Source organism: Hippoglossus hippoglossus, chromosome 24, assembly GCF_009819705.1.
Source record: "Hippoglossus hippoglossus isolate fHipHip1 chromosome 24, fHipHip1.pri, whole genome shotgun sequence".
Lineage (NCBI taxonomy): Eukaryota > Metazoa > Chordata > Actinopteri > Pleuronectiformes > Pleuronectidae > Hippoglossus > Hippoglossus hippoglossus.
This window is the reverse complement of record NC_047174.1, coordinates 11,784,562-11,805,556: the sequence shown is the minus strand read 5'-3', so window position 1 is coordinate 11,805,556 and position 20,995 is coordinate 11,784,562. Positions and strand designations below refer to the sequence as shown.

Below are 20,995 nucleotides of genomic sequence, written 5' to 3'. Positions count from 1 at the left end.
TAACACCAATAGTTAACTGTCTGTCTCCATGAAAGTTGAAACCTGGTTCATTCCCATCAGCAGATACACAAAATCTATAGGTTATATATTCATAGATATATAGGTTCTGGTTGGGCTCAGTTACGTTGGCTGGGCTGTCTACTTGATTTTGTTTTTGCTGCATGTGCCAGTAATTGGGTTAGGACACAAAAGACTGAATATGTGTCAGGTTCAGGTCGGGCTCAGTTAGTCGGACGGGTTCGGTCTGTGGAGTGTTGCATTAGCATTTCCCTCCCGCTGAGACTGTGATTGGGTCCATGTGTCAGAGGGGAGATGGGTGGATCTATAAACTGCCACATGCTGGTTCTCTCCCAATACTCCACTCACACAAAAACCAGGAATCTTTCACACAACTTGGACCCGAGATTTTTAGGGAATCAGGCCCTGTAGCCGGCTGCTGGGTTCCAACCCAGAACCTTCTAGCTGTGACGGTACGGTGCTAACCCCTGGACCACTGTGACATCTTAAATATACTATATGAGTTTAATGGAACATGAACAGAATCTCCTCACAGGCTGGTGATGTAATTCAATGAGGAATAATCTAATATGGACTTTTTCTAAGTAACATATCTTGGGTTTAAAAACACTCATCTTACATCTCAAGCATCAGTAAATGTTTCCACTTGAGGCATCTGAGATTCCACTGAAATCTTCTGCTATCAGCTCACAAGATTTCCATCAGTCGGAGAAGAAACCGAAGCCAGGAGGTTAAATTAAATTGGCAGTTTTTAATTCATCAAATCATCCAGTTAACGACAGACAGAAAGAATTATTGCTGTGAAATGTTTGACATCCTCTTTCCAGCTCTCTACTTTGTCCTCCACTTGCGTCGGACACACTCGTCCCCTTTTTGCCGTCTCGTCCTCGCTCCGAACTCGTCTGTCTTTGCCCTCTCTTGGCACTCTTCTCTTTTAGAGCTCCTCAGAGTGGAAAGCTGAGAAAATGAAACATTCATCAGTCCCCGTAGTTCATAAATCACTGTTGCCGCAGGTATAAATGTTAGTGGAGGAAGAATGATACACATGCAAACTACTGATTGTAAATGTCTCACAGAGAAAAAACATGATCTGTACATAAAGAAAACCGCAAAAGACATTTTTCTTTGCTGATATTACTGAACCACACAAGTGATAAATATCAGGCTGCCTGTGTTTGGGGATGATTCTCTCATTTCTTTGTTTGTTTTCAAGTATCATTCTGCGACTCACTGTCAGTCTGAATGAGAGCTAGTGTTGTGAAACGCATTAGGGCCCGAGGTCAAGTTTTTGTTACAGTTAATCTACAACATCTTTTATGGAATTTTGCTTATGATGATTGAATAAAGAAGCTCATGTTAAAAGCTTATTTGGAAGGAGTTTGAGAAAAGATGTATAGTTTTCTTTATATACATACCTACATTTACATGCTGTTTATTTAATCAGAATATAAAGAAATGTGTCACTCATGATTTGTTGCATGTAAATGTCCTGAACAAGATGTTTGGTCGGATAAACATGGACGGATTAAGAAACAGCAGGACCCTGACCAGAAAATGTAAAATTGACTGAAGCTGCTTTTAGACTTGCAGTGAAATCCAGACATTTTCCCGAAGTTGCTTGGGATATTTTCTGGAACTTTTCCTGCCGGCCCCGTTGGAAAATGTCAGAATGAGCACATGTGAGCATACAGCACAAAAAAACCTGAAAAATCAAACGAGTGGGCATATTGACAACATTTCTAACACGAAACTGGGAGAATACAAATATCTAAGGATGATAAAGAGGTGTCGTACATGTAGAAAATGTCAACATTGAAAGACAATGAGATTTGAGAGCTTTTGACGATAAGGGTCGATGCTGGTGTAAATGTGTCGTAAACAAAAACGCATTTTTTATTCAGACGCCACCCCTCACCTGAACAGTACCGAAATGTTCCAGTTTTTTTTACGCGTCATTTTTACTCTATACTCAGACAAGCTTCGGCTGCGATTTGCAGAGACTAAAGTGACTATAAAGGATCTTGTAGCTTCGTGGTCATTTTTCATGTCTAAATAGAAGAACTCTCAACACCTTCGTCCACTGACCCCTGATAGGCCCGCTCAGTAATCCATCCATGAGTTAAAACATCTTATTCCAGATATTTATTATTCATCATCTGCGTTGTTGGATGGTTTAATGGTGTGAGGTGATGTCTTCTTACATGTGAGGGTTTCAGTTAGCTGGTGAATACCTTCCTCCTCCTCATCAGGAGCGACCAGACTGGCCGCAAACGTCCATATCAACTCCAACCAATCGGTGCTCTCCTGAGCGGGGCTGGATCTGAGTGGACGAACACCACCTGAACAGAATAGAATAAAAAAATAAATGAATAGAATATAGAAGAAAGAAAAGGAATAAAGTGGTATAGTATATAAACAAGTATTTAGACTTAAGATATTTTAACCATTAAACAGTTCAACATTTAGGGTGGAAACAATTTCAGAAGCTCTTTTCTGCTAAATGAAAAACTATAAAAAGTTAAATCACACATTGAAACAAGAAGTTTTACAAAGTTTCCTTATCGTCAAAGTTAATTATTATTATTTAAAATTAGTGAATATAAAAGGATTAAGTAGTTGGGCTTGCCTCTGGCTTTCAAACCTCTCTTAGCGATGGCAGAAGGAGGAGGGAGACCTGATGGGAAGAGAAACACGAGCATTAACAGAGGCAGCGTCTCTGCAGGTTACAGGATGAAGAGAGGAAAAGAAAAAAGGAAGAAGAAGAGAAAATACATAAAGATAAAAAAGTCAAACAGAAGAACAATGAGCAGTTTATAATGCAATGAACATGCTCAAAAGAAAAAACAATATCACGCACAAAACATGCAGAAGATGTTTGGACTCGTGCAGACGACGACATGCTGAATGAGCAACAACGCGAGCAGCTCGCCTGCAGCATTTCAACATACATTACGCGTTCAGCGTCCAATCAGATTTTGCCATAACCCCAATCAGCGAATCATGTCGTTCGCTTAAAACTTTAAATCTCCTCCTCCCCAATTACCTCCAGTCTTCATATCCTCATCTCATTCAGATCTCTACATCCTCTAGATCCCTTCTACCACCAGTGTCTCAAATAAACGAAAGACTATCTTTTCTTATTGGCTTATTAGACTTTGAGAAACGTGATCACACTATTTACCCCTGCAGACTTGATGGCTAAATTTAGAAAGTTACACTCAATACACCTAATTAATGATTTCATGAATAACTCAACAACTGATAAATCATCACACTTGGATATTTTTTTTATAAACTGTCTGGCCTCTAGAACATTTAATAAAAAATAATTACTGCTGCACTTGTTCCATGTTGTATATAAGTATAAATAAATGCTTGTAGAAATACAGAAATAAAAACGTAATTAAATACATGTAGAAATGTATAAATGAATGAATAAATGTACAATGAATTGTAAAATAAATAAATGTAGAAATAAATAAACAAGTTACCTTGAATGAAATCGTGGCTTACTCCGGGTTTGAACATTGTTGGAAACAATTTGGATAATGTAAGTACACAAGTCAACAACACATATAACATAGGTTGAATCATTTATAGACATTTTAATGAAGAATTGCTACATATTATGTTTGTATCTGTTATATATGACTTGCCGCACTGCCCAAATATTTACTCACTCCTCTGTAATAAACGATTCAATACTTTAACTTTGACAAAAGCTGCTCGGGCCTGTTGTCAGCGTCACGTCCCGGCTCACGGTGTTAAAACAAACTGTGATCATATAGAACGCCGCTGCAGCGATGGCGTTTTGCATCCGTCTCTCCGAGGAGCGCGTGAATTAGCACATTCATTGTTCCTCCGTGAGCATTGTGTTAACTCTGGGCTCTGAAGTGCTAAATGTATTGTTTTGGTCGTCTCTGCGGATCTCTTTCATTTCCCAGCATCCTCTGCCTGTTTGTTGCCCAGTGTGCAGGAGTCATAATGGAGCCTCATAAACAACTGATTAATGCACTGACATTTCTGTGATTGGCACTGCAGTCTTCAGCGCCACAGACACCAGGAATAGAACGCACCCCTACCCCTCAAGCCCCCGACTCATCCACCCACCGTCTCTCTATGCTTCTATCTCTAATTCATCCCGTGTCCCTTTTCATCTCTGTTATCTCTTCACATCTATTTTCTCCCATCGTCTGACTTTCATGTTCCCATCCCATGTCTTCTCTTCATGTTTCTTCCTCTCATGTCTTTACGCCCCCCCCTCCTACCTCTCTGCCATTGTTTCTTTTTTAGTTTGGCGTAGTTAAGCAGCCACATCAAAACCGTACGACGCAAAGAAAAGAGATGAAAGATACAAATTGAGGAGCACAGATAATAAAAAAAAGACCAAATGGACTCTGAAGAACTTGCAGAAATAAGAGCTGGAGGAAAAACATCTGAGCAGAGGATTAGAGAAGCTAAATTATACACAGCTTTCTCTCTTTATGTCTTTCTTCCCTCTTTCTTTCTTGACGTCTTTACTTGCACCCTCCGCTCCTTCCCTCCTATCCACTTTTCTTTCCTTCCTCCTTCTTGTATTTCTCTCTTTTTTTCCTGTTTTTCCCTCTTTCTTTTTTCTTATTTCCTTCCTCACTCATTAGTCACTTCCTTTCCTTCCCTCTTGCATCCCTCCTTTCCAAATGTCTATTTTTTCCTTTCCTTACTGATGTTTTTTTCTTTCTGTCTTTCACTTCTAATGTCCTCCCTCATTTCTTACTCACTTCCTTCCTTGATTCTCTCTTTCCTTCCTCCTTCCTGTATTTCTCTCTTTTTTCTTCCTGTTGCTCTTTCTCCCTTTTCTTCTTTCCTTATGTGCTTCCCAACTCCTTGCTCACTTTCACCCTTTCCTTCACCCTCTCCTTCCTCCTTCCCTTATGTCTGTTTTTACCTTCCTTCCTTACTTCCTTGCTCACTTCCTTCCTTTCTCAGTGTCCTCCCTCCCCTTTTTCTATCTTTACTAATGCAGCTCACAGGAGAATGATATTGTGGACATGTGGTAATATTCAGTTTAATGTCTGAACTAGAAAATAAATCCTGTCGGTTTTCTCTAACATTTCCAACTCTCTCAGTCGGTGTAGTTTTCACCTCTGGGTCTCTGACAGAGGAAGAGAGAACAAGGCTTTGATGAGGTGACAGATTAAACTCGCTCTCCTCGTCTCTCAACCGCCTCTTTTCTTTCTCTGACAACTCCATTTCTGAATTACTGTATTTTTCCAAACATTATGTCTCCATATTTCTTTAACTGTATCCTTCTCTCCACAAACACACACACACACACACACACACACACACACACACACACACACTCTCGATCTGTGCTTTTTCCCAACAGCGGGAATTGTTTTTCTTCTTAATTGTCCAGAAATGTCTCCTTGCTGTTTCATTTACACAGACTGGCCTTTATTGAAATGTCATGGCGGGAGAAAAGCCTGTGATTAAAAATGCAGCGCAGCATTTTGTCATTGTCAACTTGCAAATATTTGCCTCAGGAAACGGAAGATAACGACAATGTACAGGGGACATTTGCTCTTTTATGTGCATCCACACCTCAGGTCAGAACGATTCCCAGCCTCCGGTGGAAGAAGTGGTTCCACGACTTAGAGGAAGGACGTGTCGCTTTTATAGATCGCCCTGCATGATATGTGGGTGATATGAAGCAATCTCATGCAGAAAAGCTGTATTCCATTTTATCTCTAAGTTGGCTTGAATCACGATTTTTTTAGCCACATCAACTTCAACATATTTGTGACTGTCAGTGAACATAAGGTAATAAATCAAGATTTCTCACATTAATTAATGTAAAATAAATAACCTTTCATATCAGCAGATTTACTGTTATCATGAGACACAGCAGTACCTGGACAATAGGGCTACACTTTACCAAAGCATTTGATGATTTGCCCTATGGGGACTTATATCTTGTCCCCATAAAGACAAGTCCCCAAAAAGTTTAGGTCCCCACAACATGAGTAAAACAGACACGCTTTCACACACACACATGCATTTCCACACCCGTAATGCAGCACACATGTTGAGGTATATATCATGCACTTTAAGAATGAGAATGAGAATATACAGACTGCTGACAAATTTAATGAAAACCCCTATAAGAGTGAAATATAACAAATGTAGATTTATTCCATACAGGGCACAAATGGTCACTGAGCGTTTTTTTCATTTCATTAAAATGATATGAATCATACGCGAAGCTTTCCCAGTCACCAGATCTCAATTAACCCATTTGTAGTCCTCAGGGATGCTTTGGAGCGATGTGCTGTACAGCGCTCTCCACTTATCATGGAAAAACGAAATGAGGGAAAATACTGTGCAGCTATAATATCTACTTAAGGTTTTTTCATTAATTTGTCAACCATCTGTAGATCAAGGCTTGATAAACAGCCTGTTTGCATCTGACACCAGAACAAGAAAACGGTCTGGTGAAAAGGTAAATGAAGAAAATCCTTTTGTCAGGAAACAATTCTAAAGGCAAATCAACCCTGAATCACTTTGGCTGGTGCAACTATTAAGCTAATCACTCCAAGGTCAAGAAGGTTCTTTCTATGCCCAAATGTCTCCTTTCAGGAATAACCAGAGCAAAACATTTCAGTCTTTGCAACCGAATCCCTCAAGGCACAGCTTGAACCCGTGAATTTGGGTTGACGACCAATATCAAGTCTTAACAGTGTTGACCTTTTACGGGTTAGAATTGCCATTAGCTGTGTCCCAAATCAGGAGTCGTCTCCTTCCGAGGCTGCAGTTGAAGACCGATTGCGTCACAGCGGTGCGGCTGAGCTGTCCAATTTCAAAGGCTCCTTCAAATGAGGCTGCTACATGCATCTTTTCATCGCTGAGCAATGACGGCTCCAACAGGTGGATCCTACTCGGGCCAACCTATCCCTCGATTCATTGCACTTCGAGGGCGAATAGTTTTTCAAAGAGATAATGGCAGAGGCAAGTAACGTGATCAAAACGTCCGATACTTACACTTTTAAATCTAAGAATTAGGCTTCAACTCAACCGAACAGCTAACGGTAGACTGAAGATTTCTCGTCATGTCTGTTGCTAGGCGAAAGCAGTAAGATCAGGACATAGCTGGCGAGGCAAATGATGGAAAACGTACGTGCACCAAAGCATCTAATTTTGGTTCGACCTTCGTGGTTTATGCGGCACACAAAGGTCACGAAGAAGGCACGCTCCTGAATTAGGACACAGCTGGTCTAAAAGGGTGGAAGCTATTATAGACTGTTTGCTTTGTTAAATTATTCACTATTCACACTAAATTGCAAACGTTGCTTTGGATGGTTTTCTTTCCGAACCGTAAAACGTTTAAAACTGTCCACACTCAGGCAAAAAAAATGTAACTACGATGCTCTGTGTCTAACTTTCAAGCACCGTGGCTCCACCCAAATAAGTGGTATGAGGGGTCAGAGCAGATGTTAAGCTTTTGACAGCTGCTGTAAACATGCTGGTGGAAGGTTTCATCGAATGGAGACTGCTTGGTTTTGTCCTGATTTAGAGTTGATTTACGCTTGAAAAGGTCAAACACAGAGCTTCACAGTTTGAAACCATAGACACACACTGGACCACGTCATCCTGATTTCCACTGCTCTGTCACAGGCATCGTTCTAGTGCGAGCGAGCGGGGCGGTTAAACTGTTAGTAGGTTTTTGTTTTGTTGTTGTTTCTTTTACCAGGAGATAAACACACGGGGTCGTCACAGTATGATGTGTAGTCTTTGGATGGGATGGCAGGTGATTGTCAGCATGAGGATGGAGGAGAAGGTGAAGGGGTGAGGGTTGGGGGATGAAGAAAGGAGGAAAATGAGGAGAGGCGTTTAAGATGGGCATGTCAGATGTGTGAGGCAGGACCATCCACTGCACTACAGGATGGTCCGAATTCAAGGTGATGTGTGGTAGGTGTGGGAGTGATGAAGAACAGATGTGAGAGGAAGAGACAGAAAGGTTAGTATTACAGTAAATTTACTGAGCACTGAAATACACCTCAGCTTCATGACACAATCAGAAGTGATTGATTTTCTGTTGTGTGGTTGGAAGATTGGAGGCAATTTGATTCGTGTATCCGATCTGTATAGATCACTTCAGATTTATTTTTGCTTTATTTATTGCTCAGATATAAAGTATTTAAAGAAAATGTGGGAATTCGAGATGTTTTCTGGAAAGAGCAATTTGATTTATTACAAAATACAGGAAAGCTATAGGATTGTCCTTGAAAGAAAAGCTAAATTTGAACTGCAATAGCATATATTTTAGTTATTTTTACTCTGTGTTCCTTGACAAATAATACATTTTAACCATTTCTATGACCTTCTAACTAAACTAGACTAAACCACTGACTAACGCCCTGTCCACACTAATGGGGATGTTTAGCATAACAAACTTTTTTAGTCCCTAAAATGGAAATTTTTACAAATGCCCTCTAAAGTGCAGATTTTTACAAACTTGCATTGAAGAAATAACGACATCGCAGCTTACTTCTTGGACCACAGTGTTCTTCTCTGGTATTCGATGGATGGTTGATGTTGACTTTATCGCCACCTACTGGCCCGGCCTGCCTGTTTGACTGTTTGTAGTCTTTTTTTTTTTGTTCTCGTCTGAATAGAGATATTTTCTTGGAGAGGGTTTAATGTCTGTTCCCCCAAAAAAATCCACAGTGGTGTGGACAAGGTATAAAACAGTCACGAGCAGTTAATTTAAGAATTATTTTACTTAAGTTTATGTATAAATTAATACTATATTACATCAGAAAGATACCCATCATTGTAGTGTTCAACTGTTTTCAGGGTAAAATAAATAATTTATCTGAACACTGTTCTACTGTATTGAAGTACTGTATTATACTGATTCTGAATTGTATTGTACTGTAGCTGTGAAACCAATAACCTTACATGCATGGGGGGAGATTTCTCAAAGTAAGCTGGAAAATGTGACGCATTCCTTTACTGTAGTAACCCAACAGTTATTGGGTAATATAGTAATAATCCCATTGTAGTTCACTAGGCTGTGTAATTAAATTTCTTAAAAGCTGCAGTGGACTCACATAAGGACAGCTACCTTTTTCTGGGGAGATCAACAAAGAAGCTATGTATTCAAAAGTAAAACAATATTCTGCAGTACAGCATGACGGAATCTGCGAGAGCTGCTGTTGCTCTTTATTCTTCGTCCTATTATGCCGCAATCAGACGCCTCTCATTATCTCAAGATGCAACTTAATGGGTTTGCGGCGCTGCTTACGCCAGAGAGCAGGCGGTCTTAAGCAGATCTTCAAACGTTTGAAGGTGATATCTCCGCTGCTGCATTCGTTCGAATCAATCAGTAACCTGGCTGCGATCTCAGCGCAATTCAATTCCGGTTATCTCGTGACAACAACGTAATTAAAGCACGATCACAGAAACTGACATTTGTACAAACAAAGTATTGAGATAGAGGGATTTAAACCATATGACAAAACAAAGAAACACTCTCAGCGTCTGTTGAGCAGCAGCAGCAATGTGTTATTTAATTTTAAACTAAACTACTTAATGTTTTAATCAAAAGGACTCATTACCTCCTGTGTGTGTTATTAGCATTTAAAAACCAGGAAGTGTCCTTTCAATCCTTTCTTTCAGTGTGTGAGTCAGAGATTTGAGTGAGAATGAAGAGTGTGTTAGACCTCAGCATGTACTCAGCTGTATCACTACGCCGGTACATAAACTGTCAAACGTTAGAGCCCGTGTGAGTGTGAGGAAACGCTCTCCTTAATAACGCTGTCATTTTCAATACACGTGTCCGTCAAGCGACTGGAAACGCACCACGTGTTGCTTTAAACACAAAGCCGTGTTCCGGCAGCACGGACGGCGAGACATGACGTTATTGACACGTGTTGAAACGGTGTCTGTCTCGTCGTTTGACACGTGGACATTGTTGAAAATGACGAAAGAGCGCGTCCACTTTTGAAGTCTGCTTCAAAAATGTCTGAAAGGCCGTTGAAGGGTGAAATATGGACGTGTGAATGAAGTGTGAAAAATGGGTAAATGCATGGAAGGAAAGTGTAATTAGGTAAAAAAACAAATGTAAAGAAAACAAGCATATTATAATCACATGTGGAATTGTAATATTGCAAAATGGTGAAAATGATAGTATAAAACATTTAATTAAGTGCAAAATATCAGAAAATATGAAATGGAATTACCTGCTAGAGTCCTAAAATCAAGCAGATCAAAAAGAACGATGGCTACTGCCGACCACGTGATGACCAGAGCCACGACCAGCAGCCAAGCCATCGGCGAGCTAAAGGTTAAAATGACGTCATCCAAAAACGTCCTCTGATTGGTGCGAGCTGAAGGGACCACCACCCCGCCGTTGGACTGACTGCTCATTGGTGCAGAGCTGGGAGAAGGACGGCTGCAGAGAGGGAGGAGAACAAGGAAGAGGGACAAAAAGTTTAGAGAAAGAGTCAAAGGTTCAGTGGAAATCGCTTCCAATCTTTAACAAAATAAAATATAAAACTGGGACAGAACAGTCACAAATATCTAAACACTGATTTCAGCCGGTGTGGGTCATTTGAATCATCTCGTGCGGGTTTTAAAAGCAGATTTCACGTTCGTAATGCAGACTCTATCGAACATCTTCAAGCCTGAGCCGAGACTAACCTGACGTCATCATCAAAAGCTCCTCCAGCAACCGTCTCCCAGAAATCATGTTTGTACAGCACTAATCTGCAGAAGCAAATATGTTTTGAAGGGAAACATATTGCTGCCAAAATTATGTTTTTTTCCCCCACATTGAGGAAACTTTGATAAATAACATATCTGGTAGGTCACCAAATGTTGATTTTGAGCAAATCAGCAATATGTTTGCTAGTTTCATTTTCCTATTTACATTTGCAGCACAACATGCCAACAGTTAATTCTTAACTTCAATGAAATCGCCAGTTGACAACTGTCCCTGTTGACAAGAAATCTTAATATTTTGATTATTATTTTATATAGATTATTTATATTTCCCTGAGTGAAACAGGTACGTAGAATTTCTGACCTCACAATTTGTAGTCAATATTTATAAACATTTTGCATAAAATTAATTAAAGGGCCCTGCACCTACTTTCCTGTTTGGATAATTGTGAATACAAATAGTTTTGGGTGGAGTCTGTTCTGAGTTTTCAAAACAATACCTGACAGCGACAAACACTTCACACCACACACGGGTGGGTTACATGACTGCTCCTCAAAAGTGAAGCCAAAGTGTCTTGATCGCCAACCAGTGGCTGACTGTAGTGTAGGTGATAAACCCCGCCTCCTCCATGTGTGCGGATGGAACATTGGCAAAATTGAAAACTCAAAGTACAAAAATACATTTTTCTCAAAGAGGGCTTCTGTCATTTTAGGTTTTTCCTGTCACACTGACATTTGTTAAAGTTTCTTTCCAGAAAGTTTGGTTTTAATGTGATTTTGTAAAACTGGGAATCAATCGTCCTGATTGACAGGTCACACTGACTCGTGTATCAGTGGGATATGTTGGCTTCATTTCTTGATTGTGGGAGGAAGTGGAGCCGTGTCGTCCATCTTTATATACAGTCTATGTTATAGGTTATATGTCACGGTGCTTTTGGTATTTTGAGTAACAGATACAGTAACAGACGTACCTGACCAACAGGTACGTCGTTTGCGCTCAGGATGCCAGTGATTTTGATGAATGCACACAGCAGCTGTTTATTTACGAGGAAGTCGGTGAGTCATTCAAGTATTTTTTTTGTTACAGGAGGGGAATGAGGGATGCGAGGAAGAGAGATGAGAACGAGGATTACCCGAGGTGATGGTGAGATTAAATTCCACCTCACTTTGAAAAATCTGCTCCATAAGACAAACGACTTCTCCGAGGAAAGTTTTCATCATCGCGTGGCGGTGGGGCCGTGCGCCGTAATATGATTACGTGCCCGCGATCGCTTGTTCGTGTTCATTACGCGGCGTGCTGCGCCGAACGCCTGAGATGATTTACTTTTTTCCCTCCGTTTCTCTGCCTGCCTCGCACGAAGCAAATGTAAAGTAATAGTTACTCCGGTGTGGCGTTTTGAATTAAAACAGGAATGATTCATTTGGAAGAGCTATGTCCTTCTTAAGATTATTAATGAGGCCCTGAGGGACGCAGGTCCACGAGAGGTGTACTGGTCCAGCTGCTGTTACACACCATTCATTATTACAGACTGGTGGAGAGAATTAGGTTGTGGTTTGGACAATGATCCTCATTATACCTCAACGTACGATGCAGGCCACAGTCTTCCACACCATATGCTACTGCTTTTGCAAATTGGTCGCATTATACTCTAATAGTGCAGCCTGTGCACTCAAGAAGATGCATTCAACTATACAGACTATTAAACTGTGAATGTAGCAACAAGTAGTTTAATTCAATTTCAGCAGCAAGAGCACAGTGGCACTGAAGCATATTGTTGCCACAGCAGAAAAAATACAAATCAGACCAGAACAGTATCGCGTCATAATGCGAAAAGCTTGTCTGTTTTTTTCCATGTGATAATAGGACAACTTGTTATGATATAACAATATGGCTCATTTATACAATTTGATTAATGTTTAGGTCATGCTGGAGTTGAGATGGATTAACCTGTTATAACATATTGCACACATATTTCTCTCTCTCTCTCTCTCTCTCTCTCTCTCTCTCTCTCTCTCTCTCTCCATCTGTATATGTGTATATAGGACCCATGCTGTGTATATAAATGGAATAATTAATGTGTATGTATCCATCTATCCATCTGTATCTGTATAGTTAGGACCCAGGATGTGTGTATAATGGGAAGAATTGATGTGTTTTGATCCAGGAGTTGCTCTCACACTGACCTTTGTGTTGCTGCGTTCATAACAAACTACAAAATCAATTTAACATAATTCTGTCCGTACACACACCTGATGGTGCAGTTGCGTGTGTGTGTGTGTGTGTGCGTCTGATTTTAGAAAACTAATCATTGATCCGATGAGCAACAACAACAACCGGCGTGTGTGTGTGTTAGTGTGTGTGTGTGTGTGTGTGTGTGTCATTTCAGAAGCGGAGCCAAGCGTTGCCTCAGAGCGTGTGTGTGTGTGTGTGTGAGATATATAAAAGCCATTGATCTATACTGAGGCCCTGGCAACAGCTGGTCAGGCCAGTGTATTGATCTGCAGCAGGTAAAACAGTCACGATGTTACAATGACAGAGGGCTGGAGTACAGTGGAAACATCCCACTGCAGATAGAAGAGGAAAAGCTGCACCGTCCAATCTCCTCCAAACCAGGTAATTACAGTTTCCTTCTCTTAAGAAGCCCATGTTTTATCAGAGCGAGTCACACGCCTCATGTGTGCGTCCTCTCTTCAAACCCAAGTGACCCAGTCCACCTGTTGTTACCCTCAAGTGTTGAGCTGATCTTCACACACACACACACACACACACACACACACACACACACACACACACACACACACACACACACACACACACACACACACACACACACACACACACAGGGACACAGGCCGCTGCTGCTGCCTCCTCCACACCAGAGGAATGAATAGAATTAGAACAATGTGGGTGCAGGCTATTAACTGGCCTTTGAGGGCAAATGGAAGAGGCTTAGTCATCAGATGCCTGCACCTTTTGTCAGGAGTGCACAAACCGTCTGACAAACAACACCGCTTATAGGAACCGGTCTTAAAGAGTATCTGAGGACGTTTAGAGCAAGACTGATCTCACCCTGTGGTTCTCACATTAAGATATGAGGTACTTCAGTGAGTGAGCACATGCTTATTTTAGTCCTTATTAAGTAGCACCCTGTGGCAGACACAGACAATTTTAGAAGAAAAATCCAATTTTAGCTAAGAAAGTAATTTTTTATTCATTTTTTTATAACAATGTCTCCTTTGTAGTTAAACTCATCAAAACGTAAATTATGTTCGTTGTGTGATAGCTTTGATGCAAGTTTCCTGCGCCAATGTTTTAGCTGTGACAAGATAGGTCACGGCTACAAGAAAAATGGTACAACACACACACACACACACACACACACACACACACACACACACACACACACACACACACACACACACACACACACATCCTTAACACCAGTTTATATCCTAATGTTACATTTTACCTAACCCAGAATATGACTTTTCAATGTGTTTGAGACTAAAGCGTGATTTTCTGTTAAGCTTACAATGACTGTACATTTATCTGACAGCTACTAACCTTTAAGATGAATACTTAGATCTACAACTGGATTTAACTGCAGTACATTAATGTATAGTAGTTAAAACTAGGAGTATCTCCACCTTTAACAATAAAATCTGTTATTTGGCCCACTTTGCATTGCAAGTACTTTTACTTTTGATCCATATTTGGCTGATATAACTTATGTGCTCCTGCAAACACAGCACATTGTCTTGTAACAGAAAAATCTGATCTATGATATAATTTGTCCGACACCCAGTCTGTTCTCATGTGTATAAAGTGCAGCTCAAAAAGTGAAAGCAGTGTTTTACATGTCAACCATTCCTCTCGGTTATATACGTTTTAGCAGTAACCCGATGGCACTGTCAGACATAAAAAGACAAAAGAGGGATCATCTCAACTATACCGCAAATATTTTCATTTGCAGTTGTTCCCAATGTGAATAGTAGAAAATATACCACTTATATCTCTACTTCTGTGTGAAATACTGGATATGTTTGACTCTTCAGGCTTCTAAACATCACAAGGGACAAATAGATATGGCTTCATTTGAGTGGATCAGAGGCCGTAAAGGAATGCGAGTCAGTGGTTTAACAGATTCGTAGCAGAATGAGGAGTGAATCATCAGGTCCAGGCGGGAGAAGATGCTGCTTTTTCAAAAAATGTAGTGCTTGGAGTGTGCTGAAGCTAAGCAACATCACAAAAAATAGTAACTTCAAGGTATGATTTGCTGATTTTATGTAAAATGTTGAGATATCAGCAGTAGTTATAATATTTTCTGGTATCATGTTTATGTATTTAATATATGTACTGAATCGAGGTTTACACTTCAAAACAACAGAAGAGAAATAATCACATACTACTTATGGCTAATGGCACATGCTGTTACTCGTATGTAATGTAGATAACAGCACAACATTATCAATTTTAAATTACTTGAAGAAAACATCAAATACACAATATAAATAAGTTGAAGTTTAAGTCGTATTAAATGACAGTAAGTAAGAATAACTGCTTTGGCTTTGCACTGACCTCCAGCGTTAAGCAACCCAGTATCAGATCATTATTATTAAGTTAAGCCCGAGTGAAATGGATTTTTAACTGTACCTCGGACTTGCTGGATGTTCAGTGATAACCTTCAGTCCCTCAAAGGCTCGGGGAATGCAGTGTTACCATAGAAACAAACACAACTCCTTCCTCAAACCTTCCTTGGCCCAAGTCGAACGTGAGAAAAGATGATGGAGGCAACACTCAAATCCGGCAGCAAAAAACCGTGCACAGCAATTGTGTTAAGCTGGATCACACGAGGGTCTAAAAATACACCACAGGAGAAAATGGAAGGAAAATCCCGAGAACAATCTTTCAGCCTATATTGTGTTCTTGGTGTTTTCAAAGTTGTTCCTCAAAGGCTTCAATTTGTAGAGAAAGAAGTTCTCGAGTCAAAGTGTCTGGAGAGAGTGAGACAGAAAGAGAGAGAGAGACGGATAGAGAGAAGCAGGGAGAAGGGGTCGACCCACAGAGCTTCACCCTGCCCCCTCAGAGGATCCAAAATAGATAGATAAAGAATTGGAGGAAGGGAGGGTGCGATCTCAAAAGAAGAGAGGGAGTAAAGGGAGAACGGAGAGAGGGAACACGGGGTGTAAAGGAGCAAAGATCAAGGGATGGAGAGGAGGAATATAAAGGAGGAAAGAATGAAATAAGGAGGCAAAGGTCGATAAGTCTCCCGCGCTGTGTCTCAGAAACACAGAGCTTATTAATCATGTTATGATGAGGGAGGAAATGTTTCCTCCCATTGAGCTCACCTCTACTGACCCCTTCAAATTACCAAGACAATCCCTCTGTAGCTCCAATGTGAATCACGTGGCACTTTCATTTATTTGTTTTTGGTTTAATGATGCTTTTTTCAATATCAAATGACTGGTGGGACAACAACTGCACTTTATCTAGAGACACTCACTTTGTGCCCTTGACAACAACTTAAAGAACAAACTCCTGAGAACTTTAAATGTCTTCCGCTCCTTCCTGTCCTTCCTCCCGGGGAAACATATATCCTCCTAAGTGCCCTACCTTGTCAAACGGAGGTCAAAGTCGGGGGTAAATAAGTAAATAAAATATCTAATTGAGCCCCATGTGAGTTTTTAAGCCCTGCCACAACCTGTTTTTGAGGCCCAGTTTAAAGGAGAGTGTGTTTGTGTTTGTGTGTGTGTGTGTGTGTGTGTGTGTCTATGTGACAGAGCAATGAGAAGGAGTAACCTGACCCCCCAGTCTTGCCCTGGGAGCCTGCGCTGCAGAGGCTATAATTAGAGGTACAGACAGCAGCTGGTGTTAACATAGGACTGGACTGCTTCATATGTAGGGCGGACAGAGGGGGCTGAGGGCCGGGGGACACAACACGTACACACACACACACACACACACACACAATTCAGGTCCTATTCTATTCTCCAAGAGAGTATGTATAAGAGACATTGGGTCATTTATGTTCAACTTATTAAAATAGCAAGTGCCCCACTATTGTTATTAATATTCTATTTGGAAAAAAACATAAAAAATTTAAGATATTAAGATGTATTCATTATAAACAGCTGGAAACAAGTTATGCTGGACTTCATGTAATGTAATGTAGGGACTCTAAAATGACCTTAAAACTTATTTCCTGTTTTACTTTGTAGTCACTCACCTTTGGCCTGTTTTACTTTCTGTTTTTTGTCACGTCTCCCCCTCCTCTATCTGCACCTACTTAATATGTTTCACCAACTACCACCGACTCCCTTGTGTATGTAGTCCCTGTGCTCCTCCTCCTCCTCCTCCTCCTCCTCCATCTGTTTGTCTCGCACTGCAGCTACAGAGCGCTGGTTGTCTGCTTATTCAAAGTTTATCAATATTGACCGTTCGTCCAAATCGCACCAAATTTTGACTTTCCCTTAACAATGCACATATCAAGTGTGAAGCCAATACGATGCACGGTTCTTGAAACACGAGAGCCACAGACAGACACACAGAGATTTCTGGAATTAGATTGATATTACTTAATAATCTTAACGATGGCTCTGCTCCATTTAAAGGTTCTGCAAACCCTCGTCTGAGCCGTGTCGCCCCATTATTGTCCAAACACTGAGCCACACTGAGTGACATATTCCCTAATCACTATGAACATGGCCTTTGTAGCTTACTCTGAGTCAAACCCCCATACTCCATCCTGCTGCTCTAAATATTCACTATTACACCAAACGTGTATTAAACATGTGAAGCAAATACACAATTACTTAACTTTAACTACCATTTACCAAACACTACAGAGTTAATCTACTTTAGGAAATAAGTATGCCTCTTTAGGCTAAATATTTGTAACTAATTTTGAAAAGGCTACATATTCAGGCAGTTCTCATTCTGTTTTTGGTTGTTGTTATGGACGTTGCCCTCGGTGTGACTCACATACAGGGAGATATAGTTTCAAACTCTTGTGGATATAAAACCTGAGCCGGCTGGAACCAGTTGGGACCCAAGAGGCCGAGCCAGGTATGGACAAAAATTTGGTAATATATTTAGGTTGGGGTCAGTCACGTTAGTTGGGCTGATTCTTTTACTCTTCACAAGCAATAACCATGTGTGTCAGCGACATGTCAACACAAACAGTGCAGTTTACATTAACTACATCGGCCCTGGTTGGGTTGGGACAGAAAAAAAAAAACTAAATGTCAGGTTCGGGTCAGGCTCGGTTCGTTTTCTCTCAGGTTCAAACAGAAAAATATGACACTCTGCTACATTTTGCTCAGAAGGGAGAGAAGCAGTATTGGGAGGTAACACAAAAGTATTTAGAGAAAGGGCAAAACATATTGCGAGGAAACTCAAATGTTATCCTCAAAAAATTCTTGCTGACCCTTCGGGGGCTCTGTACACATTTCTTAAACAGAGGCAGTTCAAAGTATTTTACTAGTTGTATAAAATACGAAACATAAGACATAAAAGACACACTTGAAAGATTAATAGGAAATAAGAATTACAGAAGTTTAGTTATAGGAAGGAGTGAACCTTTATATTCTTACAAATGGTTACAGTTAGACATCTTAGACAGTACCTAATATTTCTGAGGAGGTTGTTCCAGGTACGTGCAGCATAAAAGCAGCTCTGTGTTTTTTGTTGACCCCGAAGAGGCAGCAGCCTCCAGTCAGAAGAAATAAAAGTTCTCGAGGGGTCACATGTAAACAAAACATGTCGGAAATCAAATTCGGTCCTGGCCTTTTGGAGAGTAACAGTTTTTCAAAAGAGATATTCTGATTTCTAACTAACAGAAGTGTTAAAAAAATTGTTTCAGGTCATGCTAGTGGGGATATGCAGGACAGGTGTTTAAAACCTTCCAATTTAACCCGGCTGAAAGAGATAAATTGAGCAGGAACTTACAGTAACACTATGCAGAGCCTCAGAGGTTTGAGACTGTGTGAGGTGAAGTGGTGCTGGATGTGCAACACTTCACCTTTTGTGGTGTTGAAACAACTTGTCAGTCGTGATCAGCTCCAGATGTGTCTCCCAGCAGCCAGAGGTTTGACTCTGTACTCCATCACTGTCCAAGGTTCTGAACTGGGGCCGGCAGCAGTGTGACACCTTCGTCGCTGTCCGCGGTTCTGAAACCTCAGCAGACCTCGAGAACCTGTGACGTTCTTCAGGCGTCGTCCCTGGGAATTTCTTTAATGCCAAAAATATCTGTGTGCGATGCTAAGAAGAAAAGTCTCAGAAAAACTCTCAGGACGTGTATAACTCTTTAATGTCTCGATTTACACTCAGAATGACGACTTTTTCAAGGTACATCATTGCATCTCTCTGTCAAACCAACACACACACACACTCACACACTCTGACGCATTGAACTGTGGCGCCAACATGATCGCAGTGCTTGTTGATTGCTGTTAGTTTCATCAGATTTACTGTGGCTGGTTGGTTTCATCAGGTTATTCCTCATGGGTTTGAGCATGTTATGCATTCAGCACAGCAGCTATCTGACAGAAAATATTGAAATGACAGAAATAACTGAAATTGAGACTACAAATCAAAACAAGGTCAACGGTAGATATTTATTATGTGGCTTAACCCTTAAAGAACATTGGAGCTGATTGGAACTTCAGCAGACAAGCTCCTCCCCTGTGGAATCATCTCCCAGTTACAGTTTTATGTTGAAGAGTTGGCTTAACACCTTCCTTTGTGATGAAGCCTATAGTAAGAGCCGGTTCAGGTCCGTCTTTGAACAGCTCTTATCAAAGTCAATATTATTGTCAATTATTCCATACGTACAAGACAAAGACGTGATTAAAATGCCATTTCTCTCTAATCCCAGATGTAAACATATAAACTAACAGAACATACAAGTACGCAACATATTAAGATCTCAAGAAAAGAACACAACATAAAAGGCAGAGGGTAGATAGGGTGTGAGTAGTGCAAACTGGAATAGTGAAATGGGCCTATGTTGTCGAGGGACACATGACACATGGAGTTTCTCTTTCCTCCTCTTCCTCTTTATCACATTCATTTCTCATTAGTACATGTTACTGACTTGACGTCTTCCCCCGAGTCCTTGTGCCTTACCGTTGCAGATCCAGGATCACGGCTGCGGCTACATTGTGGATTGCGATCGTGGTCATGGACCGTGGTCATGGACCGTGGTGGCAGTTGATCGAAAATTATGATAACAACCATTGCTATTGTACTGCTTAGATATACAATATGTCAACTCGCATGTTCTACCATTACCTTTATCATTACAATCGTCACTGCTGCTCCATTCATCTCTGTCAGACTTTTTCTTTTTTTAAATACTTGAAACATTGATACAACCCTTTTAACGTGTTTTCTCATGAATGTTGTAAATATCCTAGTTTTGTTAAACATGATATCTTCCCCTGTTAAAAGGGTTTGTGGATGTTTCTCCTCACTCTAGTCAAGGATTAAGAGCAGAGGATGTTTGTCAGGCCCTATAAGGCAAATTGTAATTTGTGAATATCGATTGAATGAATTTGATCAAGCTTTCTTTATTAATTCGTCTCTCTACAGGGCTCTGTACACAGTCCCATAGCAGGTCTTTTCTCACCGCAGCTCAATTACTGCAGGTCGCTTTTACAGTTTCAGAAAGAAGACTGCAACCAACACCACCACAGGACAAACAAACAGCCCATTTCAAACAGGCAGGTTTAGAACCGACATTAATAACTATAACTGATATTATTCATAACACCTGTACTTACTCTGAGAATAAGTTATGCACATCATTAGTTATGTGAAAATAAATAATTTCCTGTTGTGTCACTTAAGGCAATAGCACCTATATCTGTCTTCACTTTTATAATTTAGACAAATATTATAGGATGTGCTGGCAAAGGCTAAAGATTCATAATTGTGATGTGACGTTAAACATCTTTGGTACTACAGGCTGGTTATTGACGCTGCCGCAGGGTGAAAGCCTGAAATCATGGTTTTCAGCTCGCAGATGGCTGGAGGCCTTTAACCGGCACAGGACGGCCAGTCTGTGATTAAAAAGTCACACATCAACTATACATCTCAGTCTCTCCATGACACTCTCTGCTGCTGCACTGTCTGACTCCTGCACCAACCCTCATACTTTCTCTTCTTCTCTTTCCTGTGCCTTTCTCCTCTTCCTCACTCTAACTTTATGTCCTCCTTTCACCCTCACCTCCCTGGCTTCTCTCTCCTCCTCTTCCTTACCCTCCATCA

General features: G+C 40.7%; 1 protein-coding gene across 4 annotated transcripts; it reads right to left on the bottom strand.

Moving 5' to 3' along the window:
* Window positions 1–749: 749 nt before the first annotated feature.
* LOC117758901 (triadin-like) lies at window positions 750–15,801 on the bottom strand. Of its 4 annotated transcripts, none has more exons than XM_034580945.1 (6): window positions 15,380–15,801; window positions 10,245–10,456; window positions 7,748–7,789; window positions 2,645–2,692; window positions 2,250–2,363; window positions 750–975 (listed from the first exon to the last, which is right to left on the bottom strand). In XM_034580945.1, exons 2-6 carry the CDS (start codon window positions 10,429–10,431, stop codon window positions 953–955), a joined length of 414 nt encoding a protein of 137 aa, XP_034436836.1. In that variant the 5' UTR covers window positions 10,432–10,456; window positions 15,380–15,801; the 3' UTR covers window positions 750–952. The 4 variants fall into 4 exon arrangements, with proteins under 4 accessions (XP_034436836.1, XP_034436834.1, XP_034436837.1 ...); XM_034580943.1 differs by having other exon boundaries at window positions 2,220–2,363; window positions 15,380–15,798; XM_034580946.1 differs by having other exon boundaries at window positions 2,250–2,357; window positions 15,380–15,798.
* Between the last annotated feature and the right edge of the window lie 5,194 nt (window positions 15,802–20,995).